At 37.9% G+C, this 21,017-nt stretch overlaps 1 protein-coding gene across 1 annotated transcript in view; it reads right to left on the reverse strand.

The window, feature by feature from the left end:
- The window catches only part of YTHDC2 (YTH N6-methyladenosine RNA binding protein C2), a 32,686-nt gene extending 11,950 nt beyond the window's left edge, over nt 1-20,736 (reverse strand). The window contains exons 1-23 of the mRNA XM_064735494.1: nt 20,559-20,736; nt 19,844-19,934; nt 19,261-19,454; nt 17,436-17,635; nt 16,648-16,814; nt 14,083-14,185; nt 12,730-12,886; nt 10,448-10,555; nt 9,288-9,436; nt 8,787-8,922; nt 8,309-8,435; nt 7,241-7,306; nt 6,285-6,463; nt 6,029-6,125; nt 5,866-5,953; nt 5,685-5,765; nt 4,657-4,739; nt 3,621-3,726; nt 3,365-3,484; nt 2,746-3,018; nt 2,116-2,242; nt 1,439-1,644; nt 566-761 (exon numbers count right to left, since the gene is read on the reverse strand). Of these exons, the coding sequence (XP_064591564.1) occupies nt 566-761; nt 1,439-1,644; nt 2,116-2,242; nt 2,746-3,018; nt 3,365-3,484; nt 3,621-3,726; nt 4,657-4,739; nt 5,685-5,765; nt 5,866-5,953; nt 6,029-6,125; nt 6,285-6,463; nt 7,241-7,306; nt 8,309-8,435; nt 8,787-8,922; nt 9,288-9,436; nt 10,448-10,555; nt 12,730-12,886; nt 14,083-14,185; nt 16,648-16,814; nt 17,436-17,635; nt 19,261-19,454; nt 19,844-19,934; nt 20,559-20,736 (3,232 nt within the window). The remainder of the gene's footprint in view (nt 1-565; nt 762-1,438; nt 1,645-2,115; nt 2,243-2,745; nt 3,019-3,364; nt 3,485-3,620; nt 3,727-4,656; nt 4,740-5,684; nt 5,766-5,865; nt 5,954-6,028; nt 6,126-6,284; nt 6,464-7,240; nt 7,307-8,308; nt 8,436-8,786; nt 8,923-9,287; nt 9,437-10,447; nt 10,556-12,729; nt 12,887-14,082; nt 14,186-16,647; nt 16,815-17,435; nt 17,636-19,260; nt 19,455-19,843; nt 19,935-20,558) is intronic.
- Between the last annotated feature and the right edge of the window lie 281 nt (nt 20,737-21,017).

The raw sequence follows: 21,017 nt of genomic DNA on the forward strand, positions 1-21,017 counted from the left end.
ACTAGCAGCAGTTATTTTTGCTTCCAATTCAACAGGACTCAAATAAGAAAAAAAAAAAAAATTCTATATATTCTCTATTACTTACAGTTTATGGTACAGTTAATTGACAAAAAAAATTATCAGTGGAACATATCTTGAAAATGCGTGTGTCAGCTAGAAGCAACATGACTTGTTTGCCACATCGATTATTTCTAAATTATTCAGTTTGAATAATCTGGTTCAATGTATCAAATAAAGTAGTCTGTAGAAAAAGAACATACATACTACACATCTCAGTATCATTATTATCATTAGACATTGTGGCTGCATTCTTTCCTTACAAACTATACTGTAGTTGCTGAGACTCCCAGAACTGTGTAATTTATGGACCTGAAAATGTAAGGAATCCCAAAATTGAGAGATTTATTGCAGAACCTACAAACTATTCCTGAATAGCTACAGGAATTATAACACTGTTGTTTTCAGAATCAACCATTATGTATTAAATATTACTGAAAAATAAGCTTTCCATGTCACACACTAATGTATACCAGTGGAAACATTCCAAATCCAGACTCCAGTGTACCTCGAAAGGATGAAGATGCCTGCAAGGCATTACTTGGCAGCCTGGCTGGTCCACAGAAGAGGGACACGGTGACAGGCGTCACAACAGAGCAGCACCTGATGTTTGCTGTCTTGTGAGCTCTTGTCATTTCATCGTATATAAGCCAGTCTGTAGGGAGGGCCTGGATGGCTGCAGCTTGTCCATTTGCTGGGGCAATCTGTGCAAGAGCAGGTAAGACTAGGCTATTACACTGTTTACTGTAATTAATGTAAGTTTTAACATATTTCTCATTTCATCCAGAGACACTGTGGATGCCTCAACCTGGCAGTGTTCAAGGCCAGACTGGGTGAGGCTCTGAGCAACCTGGAAGAGAGAAAGGTGTCCCTGGCCTGTGGCAGGGGCTAGAATGAGATAAGCTTTAAGGTCCCTTCCAACCCAAACCATTCCACGATTCTATCTTTTGAGAAATAAATGCACGTATAATTATATACATATAAAAATATACATGCAAAAAAAGTGTGAGAGAATTCAACCAGATTCACACATTATCACGATAAAATATTTTGCTTTAAAAACAAATGTTAAAAAAAAAGTTTCAGAGAAGAACTTCTTGCTTTTAAGAGTAGGGATAATTCTATTTTTAAAACAATCTTATAACTGGAGTGGTTTTTTTGCCATTTTGCCTTGTTCCATCTAGAGAAAGGACTACTTGAAACAATGGAAAAATGAATCAGCTCCAATTCTATCAGCTGGGTAGAACAGTATTTTCTAAAGCTGTAGTGTTAAATGCCCATACTGCTTTTAAAGTACTGACAACTAGAAAAAGACATTTCTAAAACATGTGATAGATTTTAGTGCTCTTTTTCTTGAACTATGAATTTAAAGTGATTTTACCTTTTTATACTGAGACTGACCAAGAACAGAGGTAGGATGAAATCGCACTTTCTTCTCCTTTGGTTCAGTCAACACCAGGCTTTCTCTGTCTACATGCACAAGATTGGGATACATCCCAGCCACTAAGGCAGCTTTAATTACAGCCCAGTTCTCAGAGTTAGTATTAACATCTCTAATATCAGCTCCTCCTCTGGCTCTCACAAAACCTGACAAAAGAACAAGACAAATCAGCGCCATGTTAGCTGGTGTTTGGTTGTCAAAAGGAGTTACAAACTAAAGGTGAAATAAACAATTATTTATTGCATTTTTCAACCTGTTGTACTGCCAACCTTAACATCACCAGGAAGAAACCACTACACTGAAATCCTTCCTGATAAGAGGTTTCATACTAACACAGAATATCACTGTTTTCTACAACAGAACGACATTTCCTATGGGAATAATTTATTAAAACATGAAATGCTGGGACAAGTGGAAATGAGGGTTTTTCAGTTATATCAGACACACTTCCTCATCTACACCATACCCTGCATGAATGTGTACATAAAGGTGCATTTCAAATTAAGTAAGGAAAATTACACCAGCGAACATGATTTTTGTTACAATTTCTATATGCTTGACTTTAAAACAACATTTAAACATTAAACATTTAATTAAAACTTTTCCAAGTTCTTTACCTGAGGCTCTAAGCTGGCCAAGCAACTGTGTTCTCATTCCTACAATGATTTCCATTGTGGCTTGGGATAGGAAGTTCTTTTCACAGAAGGCTCTCTCCCAGCCATCACTGCGTGCCTTCTGCCATGCCTGAAAATGTTTTTACATTCGCCTATTAACTTGATAGGCTAAAACTAAAAACCGCGTTTTTATGGAAGATTACATTTATGTCAATAAAATGAATGCAAAACCCCCTCTAAAAGTAAATGTATTAAACCAGTTCCTTTTTTCTGTTCAAGAATTAGGTTCTCCTTACGTGTTCATTACAATGATGATTATGTCAAGTTAAAACAATAAATAAAGATCATTACATTAATATCATGATTTGAAGTTCAGTGTAGCAGGATGTAAAGAGGCATATTGTTGGAGCATTCAGAATTTTCTAAGGTTTGAAAATGTCAACGAAACATACTACAAAAAGTGTTCCCTCACAAATTTATGAGTCCAATACACAGCAAAGGCACTAGGCAAAAATAAAGTCTTCTCCAAGGACTTAATCACTGTCCATCACTCTACGTCCAAGCAGAGTGCTACATTATTTGCCTTGATTGGGTGATCTACTGTGATCAGCACTCTCTGCAATGAAGTATTACCTGGAAAGCCCTGAGCAGGGCCATGTGGTCACTGAAGGTCCCGGCAGCGAAACGCTTCCTGCACAGCATGGCCGCACGCTTCTGGGAGGCCAGCGTGGGCAGCACAAAGGGGTCTTGGCAGGCAAGAGCACAGGCAATGGTCAGGACAGGATCCAGGCACTTCAGAACTACAGCATACAACACCATTTTACCAAGGTGTGGCTCTACAGGTAATTCAGTGAGGTGATAACCAAGCTCAGTAAGATCTTCCCAAGGGTCCATGGCATCTATGGTCTGTTTATAAACAAACAAACAGAGAGGGGGCTGGGTACAGTGGACAAAATCAATTTACAGTGAAAGCAGAGAAGATGTGAATAGTGGACATTAACTAGTCTTGTTTCCAAACACTAATAAAGCAAGTCAAACTATTAACAGAGACAAGACTTTGAAGCATTCTCTTTCCTTGACATGGAAAAACACATCCCCACACACAAAATGAAAACAAACAATAACAAAAATTCAGAACATCCTTAAGTAATTAAAAACAGCTTCAGTACAAACTGATATCAGTAAGATAGACTGCTACACCACAAATTTGGAATCAAACACAATTACCATCTAAATCTATTCCTTTTCTGACCTTAAGCATATGCACAGCATTTCTCACAGTTACAGCAGGTGGAGGATCAGGAGCTTTCATGAGAAAGTCTACAATTGGACAATTAATTGGAGCCAGAAGTTTCGTGTACAAACAAATCTCCTGCAAGTTAAAAGGCAGAACTAAAATGATCACCAAGATTTGGAAACAACCCCCAAACACATGATTTGTTGCAATTAATAGTATGGTTTGATGACATTTGATTTTTTTAAGTTATAATTTCTAACTGAACATGCACCTGAAGCGGCATTCTGAGAAGTTCTGGAGACTGAAATTCCAACATATTCTGAAATCGGAGCCTGCTGAAGAGACGAAAACAGACTCCAGGCTGACAGCGCCCAGCCCTTGAAAATAAAATATGGGAAATTGTGAAAATTAGGTTTCTTTCTAAAAATAAAACCAAAAGCCAACAAACAGCCACAGAAACTCAGAATGGAAAAGCAGAAGCACTTCTATGAAGAAAGTGTTATAAGTCACACGCAAAGTGAGGGTTTTCCAATCATGGATTATTTTTGAGAGTGTGGCAATTTTTTACTGAAATTTTTACCCAACACTGAGAAATCTGGAGGAAGAAAAACAAGATTTATCTAAAGTAAAGTGCTGTGGGTTTTTTGCTAATGTAAAACCAGTCCAAATCTCAATCATGCTTTGTTGTAAGGAAATCAGTTGCAAACTTCATTTCCTCTCCTCACATCCCCTAAACAGAGATGACCTTTGAAGTAAAAGGTAGAAAAAAGGTTAAATAACTTGTGAGTGCATGTGAGACAGCAAATTCTCTCATTCATATACATACATGTGTATACGTGCAGCCTAATGCCAATGTGATTGATAAAACAGGCACTTGCTGCTACATAAGCTTCTGAGCCCTCACCCACAGTGTTGGGAAGAATATAATCATGGCCTGTTATGTCACAGATAGCTTGGAGAAAGTGATATAGGCAGTCAGTCCTCTGCCCACAGACAAGATGTGAAAACACCCTAATGGACACTGGGACTGGTGGTGCTACATGGCAGAAAGAGGAAGAAGAACAACATAATAAGGGAAAACAACCTACACCTTCAGGAAATGCCTGAACATCAACTTTCTACAACTTGGGAAATTATTCCAAGGAAATACATACTGACCAGTACTCACCTGCAGAGAACAAGTGTTGGCCATTATCCAAAACAACACTGGACTAGGCTAGAAACAGTTACTATGTTGTATGCTATATTCTAAACATAAAGGACTGTAGATATCTGCAAAATGGAAACCAGGATGAGGCATTTATTACCTGCCCTTTCTCTGGATAGCACTGGCTTTTGAAATCCACCCCATTTTTAGCATTGTAACACGACTCAATGCATCAAAAGACTTCTAGAAAAACAAAGAAAGGAATATAAACTGAAAACTCAACAGGGTACATGAAATAAAAGTTACTAGTTATTTAGATTACCAACAGAAGTTTTCTAAAAAGTATGAAACAGTAATATATACACAGCAACTTCTGGCACAAAGGTATTTTCTCAGTTTCGAGTGAATTTATGATGGTATCTCCTTTGCAGTACCTTAGTGCTACACAGTTTTTGAAATACACATTTTCTAGTCAATAGGTAATTGCAAGTCAGTAAAAAGTATGTCAGATCTGTGTTCTGAGATAAAATAAAGCAAGTAAAAATACATTATTGTACCGAATAAAGTTTTCCTTTTTATCTCACTTGAAAATTACCTGCTTATTTTCTTAGACTGATGTAAAATTACAAAAGTAAGTTTGTTTTATGAGAACTTCAGAAATTTGGAATGTATGTCGCCTATGAAATCCAATTTCATTTTCAAAGCCATACACTAGGTCTTAAATTGCCTCATTATGTGATCTCACTTTTCTTGAAAAAGTAATTAGGAATGGGCACTGAACACACCAAAAAACTGCTTAAAAACTTAATGGATTATTTTTGGACTTGATACAATACTAGGACAAAAAGAACTCTCAGCGCTGTCTCAGTCTCAGGAAGGTGGTGGTCTAAAATGAGGACTTGTTTTAAAAATCCAGCAGAAATACTAAATTGCAAAAGAGAAAGATACATTAATACATCAACCTATATCAGCTTTTACAAGGTTTTTAGACAGCTAGCTATTTACAGGATTTGTCTTAAAACAAATGGATGTCAAAACTTTTCAGTGAGGACTGTTGCCTGACGGGCACTAGCTCTTACCTAGTAAAAGCTTTTTTTCACTTTACTGTAAAGTAAAAAAAAAAAGTTCTCCAAAATTTATGCACCATGTGTTTTAGAATCGCACTCTGAAAATTTAAGGCAGCCATACCTCTTTCACCTTGCCTGAGTCAATGACAAACACGACATCATTGACTGTTATGCTGGTTTCTGCAATATTAGTAGAAAGAATCTGCAAAGAAAAAAAACCAAAACCACCAAAACTATAGTAACTGTAAAAGCAACAGCAAAATAGATCATTGTAGCATCTGACAAAGTCCTGTAATACTTGCAATTTTGCGGATGCCAGAAGGTGGAGTTTCAAGCACTTTCTTCTGATCCAAAGTCTGCACACTTGAATGAAGCATGAAAACTTGGTATCTAATGCAACACAAAAGAACATTGTAAGGATCCTTAACAAAAGCAATGAAAAGCCACAGTGACTAAAGGTTTTACCTGTGAGCATTATCAGCAAATCTCTTGTCATCAAAAAGAATGCGGTCCCTCAGGCTCACTATCTCATCATACCCAGGAAGAAATATTAAAATTGCTCCTAAAAAAGGAAGTGGGTTTGCAGAGTTAAATAGAAAATTCAAATACATGTTGATGCCATGTAGACTAGCACTCAGAAGGTTTTAATTTTTGGGGACTGCTGATAAAAGAACAAGATTAATCAGAAGCTGAATCCACAACTAGTTAGATATTTACCTACCCGCATCACAACTATGACAGATGCTGTGAAGTAAGTGCATTATCAGATCCAGATCCACTTTTTCATCATCAAAACTGTGATGATAAGCTGTCAGTAGTTCTCTGTCCTCTGCACTAAGGTCACTACCACTTTTTTGGACCAGGGAACTTTCATCAAGATTTCCAAATCCAAATGAAGCACTGTAATAGAAAAATACACCAGAGTCAAGGCTGTCCCTTCGGGTTTGAATTCAGCAATCAACTCAAACTTAGATCAAGACCAACATGACTACTGGTCTTGAATTCTAATTTTTAAGTGTAGCAGAAGAGAATCACCATAGTATTACTGCCCACTGATTTAAATGTCAACCCAAGAAAGGATGCCACCTCATTTATTCGTGTTAACTTTCCTTTTCTTAAACTTCATTGAAACACAACCATAAGCTAATGGAAGTATAAAGATACTTCTCGTTTATCTGTTCAAGGAAAAATATTTAAGAGATATGTATTCACCCAAAATTTCCCACTAGCAGAAACTACACTAAGAGAAATTATAATAAATATAATCTTTACAAAATACTACCTCAACTATGATAACTGTAAGTTAATAAAAAAATCATTCTTGAATGGCCTAGTGTACACATTACTTCTGTAAAGCTTCTTTAATCTGTCTACTGTGTATAAAAATACACAGATAAAAACACGACAGATTTGTTTCCAAAGTAAGCATGTGAAAATAAAATGGTACATAGTACATTGCACAACTAGCAAGTTGTGCAAATATAAACAATATGATACTGAGTACAAACTTTTTTGTTGTTTCTGAAATATCCCTATTCTTAAAAAAAAAAGGTACTCCTATTCAGTCCAGATTTTACAGCATGAAAAGCTAAAACCTGTTCTGATTAAAAGAACACAAGCCTCAAGTTTCCCTTCACTATGCTATGCAACTCCATCTGCAAAACAGTTACAGCTTACCTGTAGGATTCCAACAGATCCACAACCTCTGTCTGTCCAAAGCGCCTAGCCCAGTCCACAGCCATCCTGAAAGAGTTGCACAAGTATTTTTATTCGATTTTTCCCTTCAAAAGATGAATATGAGTAGCACATCAGACGAGGCAATTGATACCAGACTTTTGTACCCATTTCCCTATTGTTATCAGTACTGATATTGCTGGATCTGCAGCTTTCCACGTGAAAGTGCTTGAATAGGTGTTAACAGCTACCTGACTTGTAGGTAACTATGGTTCTTTACCGCAAAAGAACGTCAGTTTTACACAGGAGTACCTGCAAACATGCACAAGGAAAGGAGGAGGAAGAATATATGCCATTCCCTTAAAAAGCCCACAAAAACGTGCAGAGATCAGGCCTATCTGTTTGCAGTAGCCTTTAAGTCATCTCAAAAAGTCACACCCCAGGTGTTTTGCATTAAAATGTGGGAAAGCATTTGGCTATTTCATGTCTTTCAGAGTCTGTCCTTCTCACAATGCAGTTCACCGTTTTACTTTTAAACTGCATTCCTTCCCAAGTTTTTCAAATGTTAGCACCAAATATCAGACCCCTGGAATTCTAATTCTTATCATTCCATACTACAATTATTTACTGTACTTCCCTATTTATATGAAGACATACTTCATGACCACAAAACTTGAGTTTTACACATTCACAAATACTTTTATATACTACAACAGACTTAGAAACATCACAAAAAGATCTTCTGATATAGGTAACTCCATGAAAATAAGAATTGCCAAACATTTTGGTCCAATTCAGTAGATTACAGTTGTTCTGCTAACCAGTGTCTTCAATACACCTACTGAAACAAAGTTTATAGCTCATAATCAAGATCATGTAATTAAGAATACAATTTAGAATTTACAGAAAACAATGTCATTAACAGGAGTTAGAAAATTCTTTAACATCTAAATTAATTTGCTAACTTATCACTCTGCCCTAGGAACTATAGCTTTTACAGCCTAAACAGTTTCTTTCTCTCTCCTATATTGACAAATAAATCTATCTTTTGGTTTCTCTGTTTGTTTTTACCAGCCATTAGATGATTTGCAGTGGATACTTGCTCCCATACTGATCAACTGTTCTACTTGACTCAAAAAGCCTCTCCCTGAAGAAATCATCAGAGCAGTCGCACCAGTTTCACTGTGCCTATAATCAACTGAGAAGTAAAAAAATAAAAATCAGCAAACCCAACAGAAATGTTATTTCTTCATCTAAATGCAGTACAAATACTGCTTTCAAATTCCAGCCCAAAGAGAATTTGTTTCCTCACTTTATCTCTGCAGTCAGTTCATATGAATTCCACACTGTCTTAGAAACATACTTCTGCCAATACTTCAAAACAACAACTAACTAAACAATTCATTAATTCTGCTAGCCCTAACCATTTTTTCAGGAGGTATCAGAAGGCAAAGGTAACAACATTTGAAACTGGAGATAAAAGTAGCCATAAAAATCTAAGTAAATTTGAGGTTACTTTTTTTATTATGTAATAACACAATAAACTTACCACTGACATTTTCAGTTAAAATAAGATTTAACACCTGAGCAAATGAATCAATATCTTTATGCAACCAGATGTCAGAAAGACAGGAATCCATTTCTTTTACTATCCATGGTTCAAGGCAATTCACATCTTTTTCAGTCTGAAGATAAAAACAATATTGAATGATTAATCTCTTCCAAGAGTTGTCTTTATTCTCATACATTACTCACAAAGAATTTGAATGGTTATTTTTCCCAGCAGCAACCAGAAATCCAACACTCAGGTATCAGTTAATGCACTGATTTTGCCATATGCAAGTACTAACACAACGGCAGTCGAGCCATTTGACGGAGGAAAAGCTGCATACAAGCACCGTAACTAGAGCAGTTATTCCTAATAAAGTAATCTGTAAAATACATTAATATCCTGGAAGACTCTACAGAACTATCTTTAGAAAACAGATTTTAAATGGCTAGTAATACAACACAAATATAAACACTTCTTCCAACAAAAGAAAAAACTTACCAGTTGATTGAAGACAGTGTCACCACCCTCATCCAACCATTTGTACTCCTCATTTGCCCTTGGAACTGATTTTTGTCTCCGAGATGTCAGTTTGTTCGTGCTTTCTTGAGCTGAACACCACTCAGCAAGAGTGCTCTTCTGTTTCTCTTCTAGAATGCAAAGTATTCACCAAGAAAATTTTAGAGTCATCTTTATTATCCATTGTTTTCTACTAAAAAAGACAGTTACAGCAGGTCAAAGTTTTACCTATTCAACCTCTTTTATTTAATCTAGAATGCTACTAATAGTCCAAGATAAATGACGTGTTTAAGGGTATCCAAAGTGCACCACTGAAAACAAGGGCTGTAAGAACAAGGCAAAACCTACCATTTTGGGATTTAACCTCCCAAGCCTCTATTAGTCCAAACTACTGCATTCAACAATCTTCCTTAAGTAATCACCTTTCACACAAACTCAGCCCAGATCTTTTTCCAGAAATTGAATGCTAAAGAAAAGTGATACAGTCCCTGCATGTAACAACTTATTTTTGCACACAAGAAACAGTAGAAAACACCAGTGTCTTAACCAAACTTTTCTGTTCCCAGTGATCAGAGCTGAGCATTGTAATAAATATCCAGTTAGGACTGTATGTTATATATATACCTTTGAGGTTTGCGTTTTTTAAAAACTTTTTTTAAAATAATCACTGGGATCATTACTTTCAGTTGCCAGGAAAACTTCTGAAGCAGTATCTACTTAATCAACTGAAAACCAGTTATGTTCAGCTCAAGAGTGTTAACACTTACAAAAAATATATCCATACCAGAAGAAAGCAGTGAAAAATGTTACTAAAAGGAATGACTTGTACATTTCATGCAAATGTACAAAATCCTGCTTGCTTTAATAGCTGCACTTTAATTTACACCCAAAGGTACAGGGCATCCCATGCTTCTTTAGTCAAAGCCCCCAGTTACATTAACTCTACACCATTTTTTTCTTTAATTGCATAAACTATTTCAACAATGTAAATATTGAGAGCTTAAAGATACTTGCTGCCATCTTACCACACCTCATTTAATCTTCTGACTTTGGAATTTTAACAGAAAATAATCCTGTCAATTGTTTGTTCAATCAATCAATGATTCTCATTGCTAACCCTTGCAATTAAGCAGTCCACCAACCTTGCTGCTTCTCTTTTTTGTACTTCACCATCTCTTTGTTTGTATACCCAGTGCTTCGTAAAATGTCCTCCAGAAACATCTCTTTAACTTCAAAAGGTCTCCCTTGGACTAAAAGTATAAAAAATCCATTAAAGATTATATATTCACTAGCTTCACTTACAGCATATATTTATTTTTAAATTATCTTCATTGGAGTTTATTTTTCTCAAAATTATACAAAACAAAACATTTCCAATGTAAAATGCCATCTTGTTTCTCACCAAGCTCTTCAATTTTATCAAGTGTTATAGCAAGAGATGTTGATGATTATAACATTGACAGTTATTACCCATAATTTTTTTTTTAAATGAGAAAAAGAAAACAGCCATTTTTGTTTAGGGTTACAAACAAGAACTTGCCATGTAAGCCTGCCACCTGGATTAAAAATGTAATTAATTAATAAGCAATTAATACAGTTTTTGCAAGGTTCCACATGGAGACAGTACATCTTTGTATTGAACTACTTTCTTTTCATGAGAAGTATGTGAGAAGATAGACTTATCTCCATGTCCTCAACTAATTCAGCAAAGCTGAGCTTTGTTTACGGAGTACTTCTTGACAGATGAGACATCCCAGTGGCCTTTACCTTCTAATAATTTATCCTGATTTCTATGTCAACATTACTATTTTCTAGACCTTATCTGTGGACATTAAAGGATGCTTTTTGCATGAAGAATTAAAATCTCTACATTTTGATTTCTTGCCCCTTAGACTGACTTTAGGTCACTTAGGATTTTCCTTCAGAAAGAACAATCCACAATTCACATACTTTTCAAAGTTGTCACAGAGGAAGTATTCCAACAATGATAACAAACTCTGTGTACTACAGCAATCCATGACTACAAAATGTTGGTTTCTGTGGTCAGAATTTTGTCATCCATATTGCTGAAGAAGAATCAAACCTTTTTCACTATATTAACAGAAACAGCCGCTTCTTTTAATTCTCAAATTCTCAAACAAACAAACAAAAAAAAAAAAAACAAAAAAAAACCAAAAAACAAAAACAAAAAAAACCCTATTTTCAATTGCTCTTGGCTTTTACTGCATAACTAGCATAAGCACTGTGGTAAACTGGAGAGACTGTCATCAGAATTTCCAACACAAATATACCAATCTGAAAGAATAGGAAGCTGCAAAAAGAGTAAACTGGAAAGCCACACAACAATCGCAACTGAGGCAAAAAATATTCAGAGAACATGAAATCACGTGTCATTTCCAGATTCCCATCTCCAATAAGTTGCAAGACTTATTCTACTAGGCAGAAATTCAAAATTGGGAACTAGAAATAAACACTTCCACCTGCAAAAAAAGGGGAAAAGAGATTTCCTTCTAACAAGCATTTGCTAAAATAAACCAGTAAGCAATCCCACCTGTTTCCTAAAACTGCTGAGATTTTTTAAAAAAAGGCTGACATGCAGAGAGTCTACCTGACTGTCAAATAAAGCATTTATCTTAAAAACTACTTTTCAAAACACATTAAACTTGGACATTATTGTTGAAAAATTAAGAGGACTGTAAGGTGCCAGATGAGGTCATCCATGCAGAAAACCTGCAAGCAAGGAGGGTGGCGAAAAAACCCCCAAACCCACAAAAATCCCCCATGCATTTGTATTTTGCCTCTACTAAAGATCTGTCAAATGAAATTAAAACAGCAATAATGGTAATTTCTTTGCATTTGAATGTAATCTAACTGCAGGTAACTGAGTCAACACAAACTAAGAGAAACTAGATGCCTTTTCTGAATATTTACCTAGATGAATGGCTACTAATTTGCTTAAAATCAAAGAATCACGTGATTTTAACATGAAACCCAAGCTGCTTATGCCTGTATTTTTAAACTGAACAGGTACAGTTACCTGTGTTTTATCCAATAACCAGTAACAACTCTCATGAAGAATAAGAATCTACTGGAGTGTATTAATATACATCACACTCATGTAGCTCCTAAGTCCTGTATCAGCATGAAGACAACACTTCAATAACCTTTTCCTACTTCTTTATCAACAGTGGAAGGGGGCAGGACACACCTGCATTTACAGAACTCCCAGTGACTAAAACACTTCATTCTGAATTAGGAAAATAGTTAAGAAACAAGAAATCTGACTACACAAAGAACAAGGATTCCTGTAACTCTCAATGTATTCATCATGCACCTTTAATCAAAATAGTTTGCTACAGTTTAGTAAGATCTGTGAGTCTCAGGGCAGGTACAGTCAGATTTAAGAGTTAAGATAAATACTCACTATGTATTACTGGGCAGCTTCCAAAATACCTAATAAAGAGATTTGCATCTAAAGCAGCACTAGAAATAATTAGTTTTAAATTATTCTGGTTTTGCAGCACGTCTCTCAGTTTTATTAGCAGGAAGTCACTAAACCTATCCCTCTCATGTACTTCATCCTGTAACAAAAGAAAAAAGGAGAGATAAAAAAACCTCACAGATTCAAGATAACGACTTCTGACAAAAACGAACTTTTTAAAAAAAAATTGATTGCACATTACAAAGGCTTCAAATGTGTATGTCTAGTTTAAGTAACAGGGTTTTTAAAAAAGGGGGTTTTTTATGCTTTCTATCAGAAAAAAAAAATTCAAAAAGTTTTTATCAGAGCTGAGTGCATTGTAATGCTGAAGCTCTATACCTTAATTTCAGAGGCCAAAGTGAATATCTGAAACACCTCTAATTTTGTATTTGAAGCCAAATTTCAAGAAAATGCCACAAACCACAAATCCTACAAATCTTACTTTAATAAATTCTCACTTCACCACTGACGAGCATTTAAAGAAATGTGACACCACATAATCAGAAAAACACAGAGATTGCTTAGACAAGTCATACACAAAGCCTATAAATTAAGGCACATAACTGAATAACCACCTTTGTCATTCCTCTGTTTTGTTTTGTATTATGAATGAATGAAACAATGGCTCAAATACAAGGTTTATAGGCTGACATCAAGAATGTATAGATCATTCTCATGCTTTTTTTATGCTTTGATAAACAGGTAGGCATCTAAACTTAGCATGTTTTCTTTTAATCTTCAGTACTTAAGTCTTGCCATAAGCATTCTAGTTCCTCTTACTTATTAAATTCCACAATAGGAATACTAACATAATCATAAATGAACACACCTGAGTAATTTGCTAGCAACTGGCCTCCACATTATATTATTATATATGGGCAAACAAACGGACTGAAAACCTGATATTGCTAAAACAAATACATGACAACAGAAATTCTGACATGATCGTATTGAGCCACATCAATCTAAACCTCCCTAAAGATTTTCTGAGGAACAGGGGAAGTCCAGAAAAATTTACACTTCTGTCCTCCTCAACTCCTCCCAATTCCACAACTAATCATTGGCATGAAAATAAAATATTTTTATAGGAAAAAACACAAATGCACAGAAAAACACCAAAATCCATAAAATATGCATACTACTCTAAGGACTCAGGAAGTCTTTAAAGTTGATTCAGATTCTACCAGACAAAAACACCTAAAGCCCTTTGTAAATTTAAATTTAAAAAATGAGGACCTCATTTTCTAAAGCAATACATATTGCTCCACCCCACGTGAAAGACCACAGGATGCTCACCACAATAACGTGGGTCACAGTGGAGAGGGTGCTGTCTCCTGCCATCAGCGTGCGAAGGAGCATGTCATTAGTGCAGAATGTTACCAGGGTCTTTGGAGAAACCCTATGGAACACATCACAGAGACAACTCAGGGGATTTGCACCATTTAAAGGTAGTTAGCTTTCCATAGATCAAAAACTAAAACAGCTGCTGACAGGAAGAGGAATTACAGTTCTCTCCCCAAATGACTCACGCACACCATTTGTTTTGAAACCATGCCTTTTCCCAGACATTTCCTAACAATTTGTAGTGCTTTTGCCCCAAAACTATGGACAATAGATTAACTGAAAAAATAAGATTCAAATTTTAATAAATAAGGAAGTAAAAGAGAACTATGAAGAAACTCTGCATGTCATTCAATTTACTAGAAAATTCCATGAGGAAAACCAAGCTTCAATTCCTCAGCATATGCCTGGATATAGCCTTTGCATTTGACTACATGTGGTGGGATGAGCCTAGCTGGATGCCAGTTGCCTCCCCAGCTACTCTACCTGTCCTCTTCATGGGTAGGGGAGAGGAAACACACCAAGACTCACAGGGCCAAGAAGGAAAATGTGGGTCTCTCTCGTGGACAGTCCTCCATGAGCTTCTCCAATACAAGACCTTCCCATCGGCTGCAGTTCTCCATGAACTGCTGCAGGAGAGGTCCCTTTCCACAGAGTGCAGTGCTTCAGGAACAGCTTGCTCCATTGTGGGACCCCCACAGGTACAATCCTGACAGCAAACCTGCTTCTGTGTGGGCTCCCTTCCCGGGGCCACAGGTTCTGCCAGGAGCCAGTTTCAGCACAGACCTCCAGTGGATCACAGCCTCCTTCAAGCATGCACCTGCCCAAACATGAAGTCCTGCACAGGGGGATCCCTGCTGCACCATGGACCTCCATGGGCTGCAGGGACACAGCTGCCTCACCATGGGCTGCATCTGGCACCTGGAGAACCTCCCCCACTCCTGCACTGATCTTCCTGTCTGCAGAGCGGCTTCTCTCACATTCTCTCATTGCTCTCCTTCAGCTGCTGCCTCTGTTGTGCAGGTTTTCCTACCCATTCCCGACTGTCCAGAGACACTACCACCATCACAGATGGGCTCAGCCTCAGCCAGAGGCAGGTCTGTCTCGGCTGGCACTGGCTCTGTCAGACACGGGAGAGGCTTCTGGCACCTTCTCACAGACACCACCCCACGGCTCCCAAAGCCTTGCCTTGAAGACACAATACATTACAGCTGACTAAATCACAAAGTAATCTGCTGATACTCTGGTTTTTCAGGAGGTCAAAATACTGAAATGTTACAATTCTATATCTGGGGCAGAGTTAGCTGCCCCAATAAAAACTGCAATTGTCACTACTTCCTCTGGCCACGCAAAAGGAGCTGAAAAGTTCCTTTGTACTGTACTCCACAGCTCTTCTCTGGAAGGCAGTTAAGAAAACTTTAAAAATTATACTTCTGTGCTGTATTACTATAAACACCTCTAAACATCTCCACTCCAGATTTTTTTTTGTCCACAACGCAAAATATTGTTATCTCCCCCTTTTAGTTTTCTCTGGATTACATGTATTGATTCCTTTCTAGGTGGATATTCTGCACTGTTTCCAGTAATTCTTCCATTTTGATCTGACTTTGCTCTTCCTCTGTCAGCATAGTACTTCCATATATTAATCATCCAGCTTATTTGTGATACATCTTCACCAGCTCATCTAATCTCTTAATACTTTCTGAGCTTTCACACACACATTTGAATTCTTATTGTGGCTTTGTTGCTCAAGTACATTAATTTTCACAGCTATGTGTTATCTTTGTTCACTTGAGCAACACAACCTTTTGCCATCTTCTGGTCACTCATGTCCCAACTGCTGGCCCTTCCTTGAAATGACACCGCCTATGGAGCACAAAGATGTAAAGACCCCACACAATCCATTCATGCTCTGCTTTACAGACTAATTCATCAAGTGATATTGAAATCTCCATTTTTACATCACTTCATGTTTTAAACACAAAAGCTGAAGCAGAGTAAATTTAGTCCAAACTAGACAGATAAATAATGCTCAGCTTCATCAGTCTCTTTCCAAATTTGTCTTCCCTTTTATGACTCCTATCAACTCAGACTACATAAACATTTGTTACAGCATGCTGGTCTTCACACCTACCTTCAAAGCTTGCAGAACTTTTGGATCCACACATATTAAAAGTAGAGAGGGGAAAAAAAAATAGGAAGTGTGGACTTGATCTGAAAATCAGACAAGGATTTTACATGCATACACTCTGCAGAAGAAATCAATAGAAAGCACTTGAAACTCAGTTCTGTAAGACAACCTACCACATGAAACTGCAAAACACAGGAAGAAAGTCATCATTTTCACTCTTAAGAGTGTAATTATTTACTCTTAGTACTCTCAAGAGTATCCCTTACCTGCAATAACATATCCCACCTATAATTTGTGGGGCTGCATCCCAAACATACTGCAGTTTAAATGTACACAAGATTAACAATACCAGCACAAGATCAACTGACACTTAGAAACAGCATTAGTACCTGCTTTCTAACCGGATCTGGTAACCAATTGTCTGGCCAATCTTCTCTCTTCTTTCTGCTGCCACTCGTTCAGCCACAGCAACAGCTGCTAAACGTCTTGGCTGAGTACAAAACACACGACAGGGAGTTCCATTCTTGTAGCAGTCATCAAGGATAAATTGAGGGATCTGTAGAGAAGTGGTTCAAATTCACTCTTTGAGAAAACCACAGCTTTGTTAGTACAGGGAAACAATTTAACTGCATCTCAGTATTACACACTGCAAAAGACTTTTCATTAGGATTATCACTGCAAGCGTACCTGAATCAGTAGAAAATAAATTTCTAAGTATAACTTATTTAGGTTTTTTTTTAAAGAAAAAACTTGCAGTGTCTCTCTTGTGCTTCAGAGAAATCTAAAAAAAAGCCTCCTACAGATAATCTCTCATTTTGACACAAAAAATATATTACTGTGGGTACTAGGAATATAAAGAGCCTTAGAAGAAAAACAGGTATACAAACATCACAGTTACTTTCCCTTCAATATTTTGCATTATTTTAATGAAAAAATTGTATCTACAAGAAAATTGTGAGGAAAAATTTATGCTTTTAGTATCTGTCTACTGGCTTAGGGTTTCAAAAGCAAGAAAATTAATTGGAACACAAGATTTTCAATCATACAGGAAAAGAAAAGCCTTAAATAGCTTTTTATGCTAAATAGCATTAAAATATCCCATATCACAAATGTTACACGATTGGCATTAGTTTAGTATAAACACTGTTATGTTTTTTATTTCATTGAAGAAACATACTTGCGTAGTTTTTCCTGACCCAGTCTCTCCTATAATCAAAACAATTTTATTGTCCTTTATTATTTGGACAATTTCTTCCTGTTTTTCAAGAACTGGTAATGACTGCCTGAAGGAATCAAAGTCTGATTCCCCTCTTTTCACTGGGACCTGGGGGATACCATCATTAAGTCGACCACTTGTCTTGTTTACTTCTTTGTTTTCTGTAAAGAGAAGTTAAAAGTTTATTTATACAGATCCAGAGGAAGGTCGCTAAAACACAGCTCAAAAATTGTACGTAAAAATTAATGTTGCTGACTTTTATGCATCCCTGTGGGTAAAGTGACAAACCCATCACAATTTAGAAGTCATATTTATAACAACATGTCCTCCTGAGGTGCTTGAAATAGATATTTTTCAAAACAGTTATTACTTTCACAGGTATTTTGAACAAAACCAGACTCTTCCAGAGCATTGCTCCAAGTCAAAAAATCCTACAAAGAGCAAAAGGAGAAAGAGAAACTAAACCAGAGAAAAGCGGCCAGGTGTATTTTGGTGGCCTTTGTAACTGCGCCCACATTTCACACCTGCAGTTCTCCCTAGAAATACACACTTACAGAGTTAAACCTTTAAGTTATTGCACAAATTTGCCTGAAATCATACTAATGCAAGCATGCTGCATCAAGAGTCCTGGACCCCACACAGCAGCGTGATGTGCTAGAAAGCAGTGCGTAAGTAGCCAAAAACGTGCTTCTGAGGGAGCTACTTCAAATCCATCATTGCAAGTGCCACTCTGTAGTTCCTTGATAATTATTTTCCAGAAGAATTAAGAGCTTTCTGTAGACTAATTATACACATGATAACTGTGATTAATACATTCATACACTAAATTTCAAGCTCTGCTGTACCAAGACAAACACAGACTTAAAGATGAGGGGAACTAAAAATAAATTCTTGAGAAGCAGAAAAGACAATTATTAGACTGTTCATTAACTTAGTCCTTACATTGCTAAGACATTGCATTTCAGTACTTCTATTATAGCTTCTTTCTGTTCATTGAACAATCCTATTAACCAACTGAAACAATTGAAAAAAACAGCAAAGGAAGCACTAAAAGATACCATGTATCAGAAACACGCAATTAAACAAGGCATATTGTACAAGTATTTTCAGTTCATTACAACCATCTATGCACACAGAAACACAGTGTAACTCTAAAGCAAGAATCTAGATGAAAGCCTTGCTTTAAAAAAAAGGTACTCTTTTTTGAAAAAAAAGGGAATACTCCTTCTTTTAATTAAAAAAACAAACCAATTTTATCAGAAGTTTGTCTTTCAGCAAACCCTTCTGTATTCAAGAAATCAAGAAGTCTAGAAAATAGTCTCTTAAGGACCAAATCGATTTTGTGGAGATGAAAAAATAAAAACTAAACTTCTTGATTTATCAAGGACATTAATTTCTATAAGCAGAATACACAACCTAGTTTTCTCATAAGGGTGTTCTTATGGCATTGTGGTAACACTGACTCTTCAATCCCACCTCAGAGTACTTCTATGAAACCACATTTCACAAATGTACTTCCAAAAAGATTTGGCTGGAATTGGCTCAAAGTTTCTAAATTAACACAGCACAAGGTAGACATCACAATGTGCATGATATGACTTCCCAAGTTCCTCACAATAACAGTTATAAAAGACCTTAAAAGGAAACAAACATGTGTTTGTTTAATGGTGTCTGAGAGGACACAAGAGGGGACAGAACAGCAAGGTTTGTTTTGTCACTGGGTTGCAGGTGGTTTTTTCAAGTGGCATTGAAGGGCAAGTCCAAATCGAAGACATACAGAACATACCAGATTCAACAGCACAGGCATGTCCTCTCTCTGTCCTTGGCAGGAGTTCTGTGCGCTCCTTGTTTGTGACAGGAAAGCTCTGAATGAGACTCCGAACAGTGTGCTTCGTACGGAGAGCCAAGTCACAAGTCATGACTGCATGTGCATCTGATACATCCTTCTTCCTCACAGTCAGGTATCGATTGGCTCCTTTTCTGTGACGGGGGGGAAAGAAAATCTATTTTAGGAATAAGGAACCTACTCTGGGTTAACTTTTATCTGTCAAGGTATGAGAATCTATGCAAAATCTTTGAAAAAAACCAGACTTCACAGTGAAACTTTTTTAATGGACTCATTAAATCCACTAAGTGGATTAAGTGGAAGTGGAAAAGCAAGCTGTACCAAAATGCATGTCACAAGTTTTTCCAAGCACACATACAGCAATGAACAAAGATACTTATTTCTGTGTCTACTTTTACACTTTTTTCTCTAATACTATTCCTTGCCACATGGTAGGGTATGTTGAAAACATCAATCAGGTTATCGTTAGTCATGAAATTGCATTGGTCTGCAGCTAAAAACCAAAAACTGTACCCCAACTCACCCTTTGCTTTTAGATACCAGTCCAAGAGACTGACAGAGACGATGAACAAATGCTCTTTCACTACTAGTGAAACTAGAAGGAAATTCCATCTCTAGAAGGATAAACAATAATGAAAAAAACAGTAATAATGCAACAGGCAGTAATCTTGATGTATTATCTCCATGTTACAGACCCACAGAATTGTTAGGATTGGAAGGGAGACCACGCAGTGCAACCCCCCTGCCAAGGCAGAGTCGCCTGGAGCAGATGACAGAGGAACACATCCGGGACTTGGGATGTCTCCAGAGGGGGAAACTCAACACTTTCCCCAGGCAGCATTCCCAGTGCTCTGACACCCTCAATGAAAAGAAGTGCTCCCTCATGTTGAGGTGGAACTTCTTGTTTTATGGCCATTGCTCCTTGTCAAAAAATCTGCACCGCCTTCCTGGGACTCATCTTGAAGACATTTATATGCATTAATGAAATACCCTCTCAGTCTCCTCGAGGCTAAACAGGACCATCTCCCACACCTCTCCTGATAACAGATGATCCAGCCCCCTCATCTCAGCTCAGTGGTCTCTACTGGACCTCCTCCCGTAGCTCCCTGTCTCTGTACTGAGACGCTTAGAGCTGGACACAGCAGCCCAGCTGCGCCTCACTAGGGCCGGGCAGAGGGGCAGCATCCCCGCCCTCACTACACCCGCAGGCTGCCCCCGGGCCCGGCTGTGCCGCGCACCCGCTTCGTCCCCGCTCCGGAACCGCTCCAGGGCGAGCTGCACCGCCATTTCCACCTCCTCGTCCACGCCGACCTCCCTGAGGGCCTCGGCCCGGGCGCGCACCGCGGCGGCGGCGGCAACCGAGCCCCCCGTGGCCCCGCCGGGCTGCCGCCGCGGGACCCGCCTGTGTCGCGACATGGCTCGGTGCCACGGCCCCACACGTCCCCGACACCGACACGGAGCAGGGGCCGCAGCTCCGCGGCCCGGGGGGCCACGCTGGCGGTGGGGCGGGGCTCCCGCGGCGGGAATCGGCCCGAACGGAAGGAATTTGGCTCTTTTCCCGCCGTTAGGGGGGAAGCGTGCCTAAGCACCGAGGTACGTGTACGGCTGTGACCAAAAAGGGGCACTGGTACCCTGTCTAGTCATAAAATACGTGATTTAATTGCATGGTATTAAACGTAGGTGTGGCGAGGGTCATC

The sequence above is a fragment of the Zonotrichia leucophrys genome, chromosome Z (genome assembly GCF_028769735.1).
Source record: "Zonotrichia leucophrys gambelii isolate GWCS_2022_RI chromosome Z, RI_Zleu_2.0, whole genome shotgun sequence".
Classification (NCBI taxonomy): Eukaryota; Metazoa; Chordata; class Aves; order Passeriformes; family Passerellidae; genus Zonotrichia; species Zonotrichia leucophrys.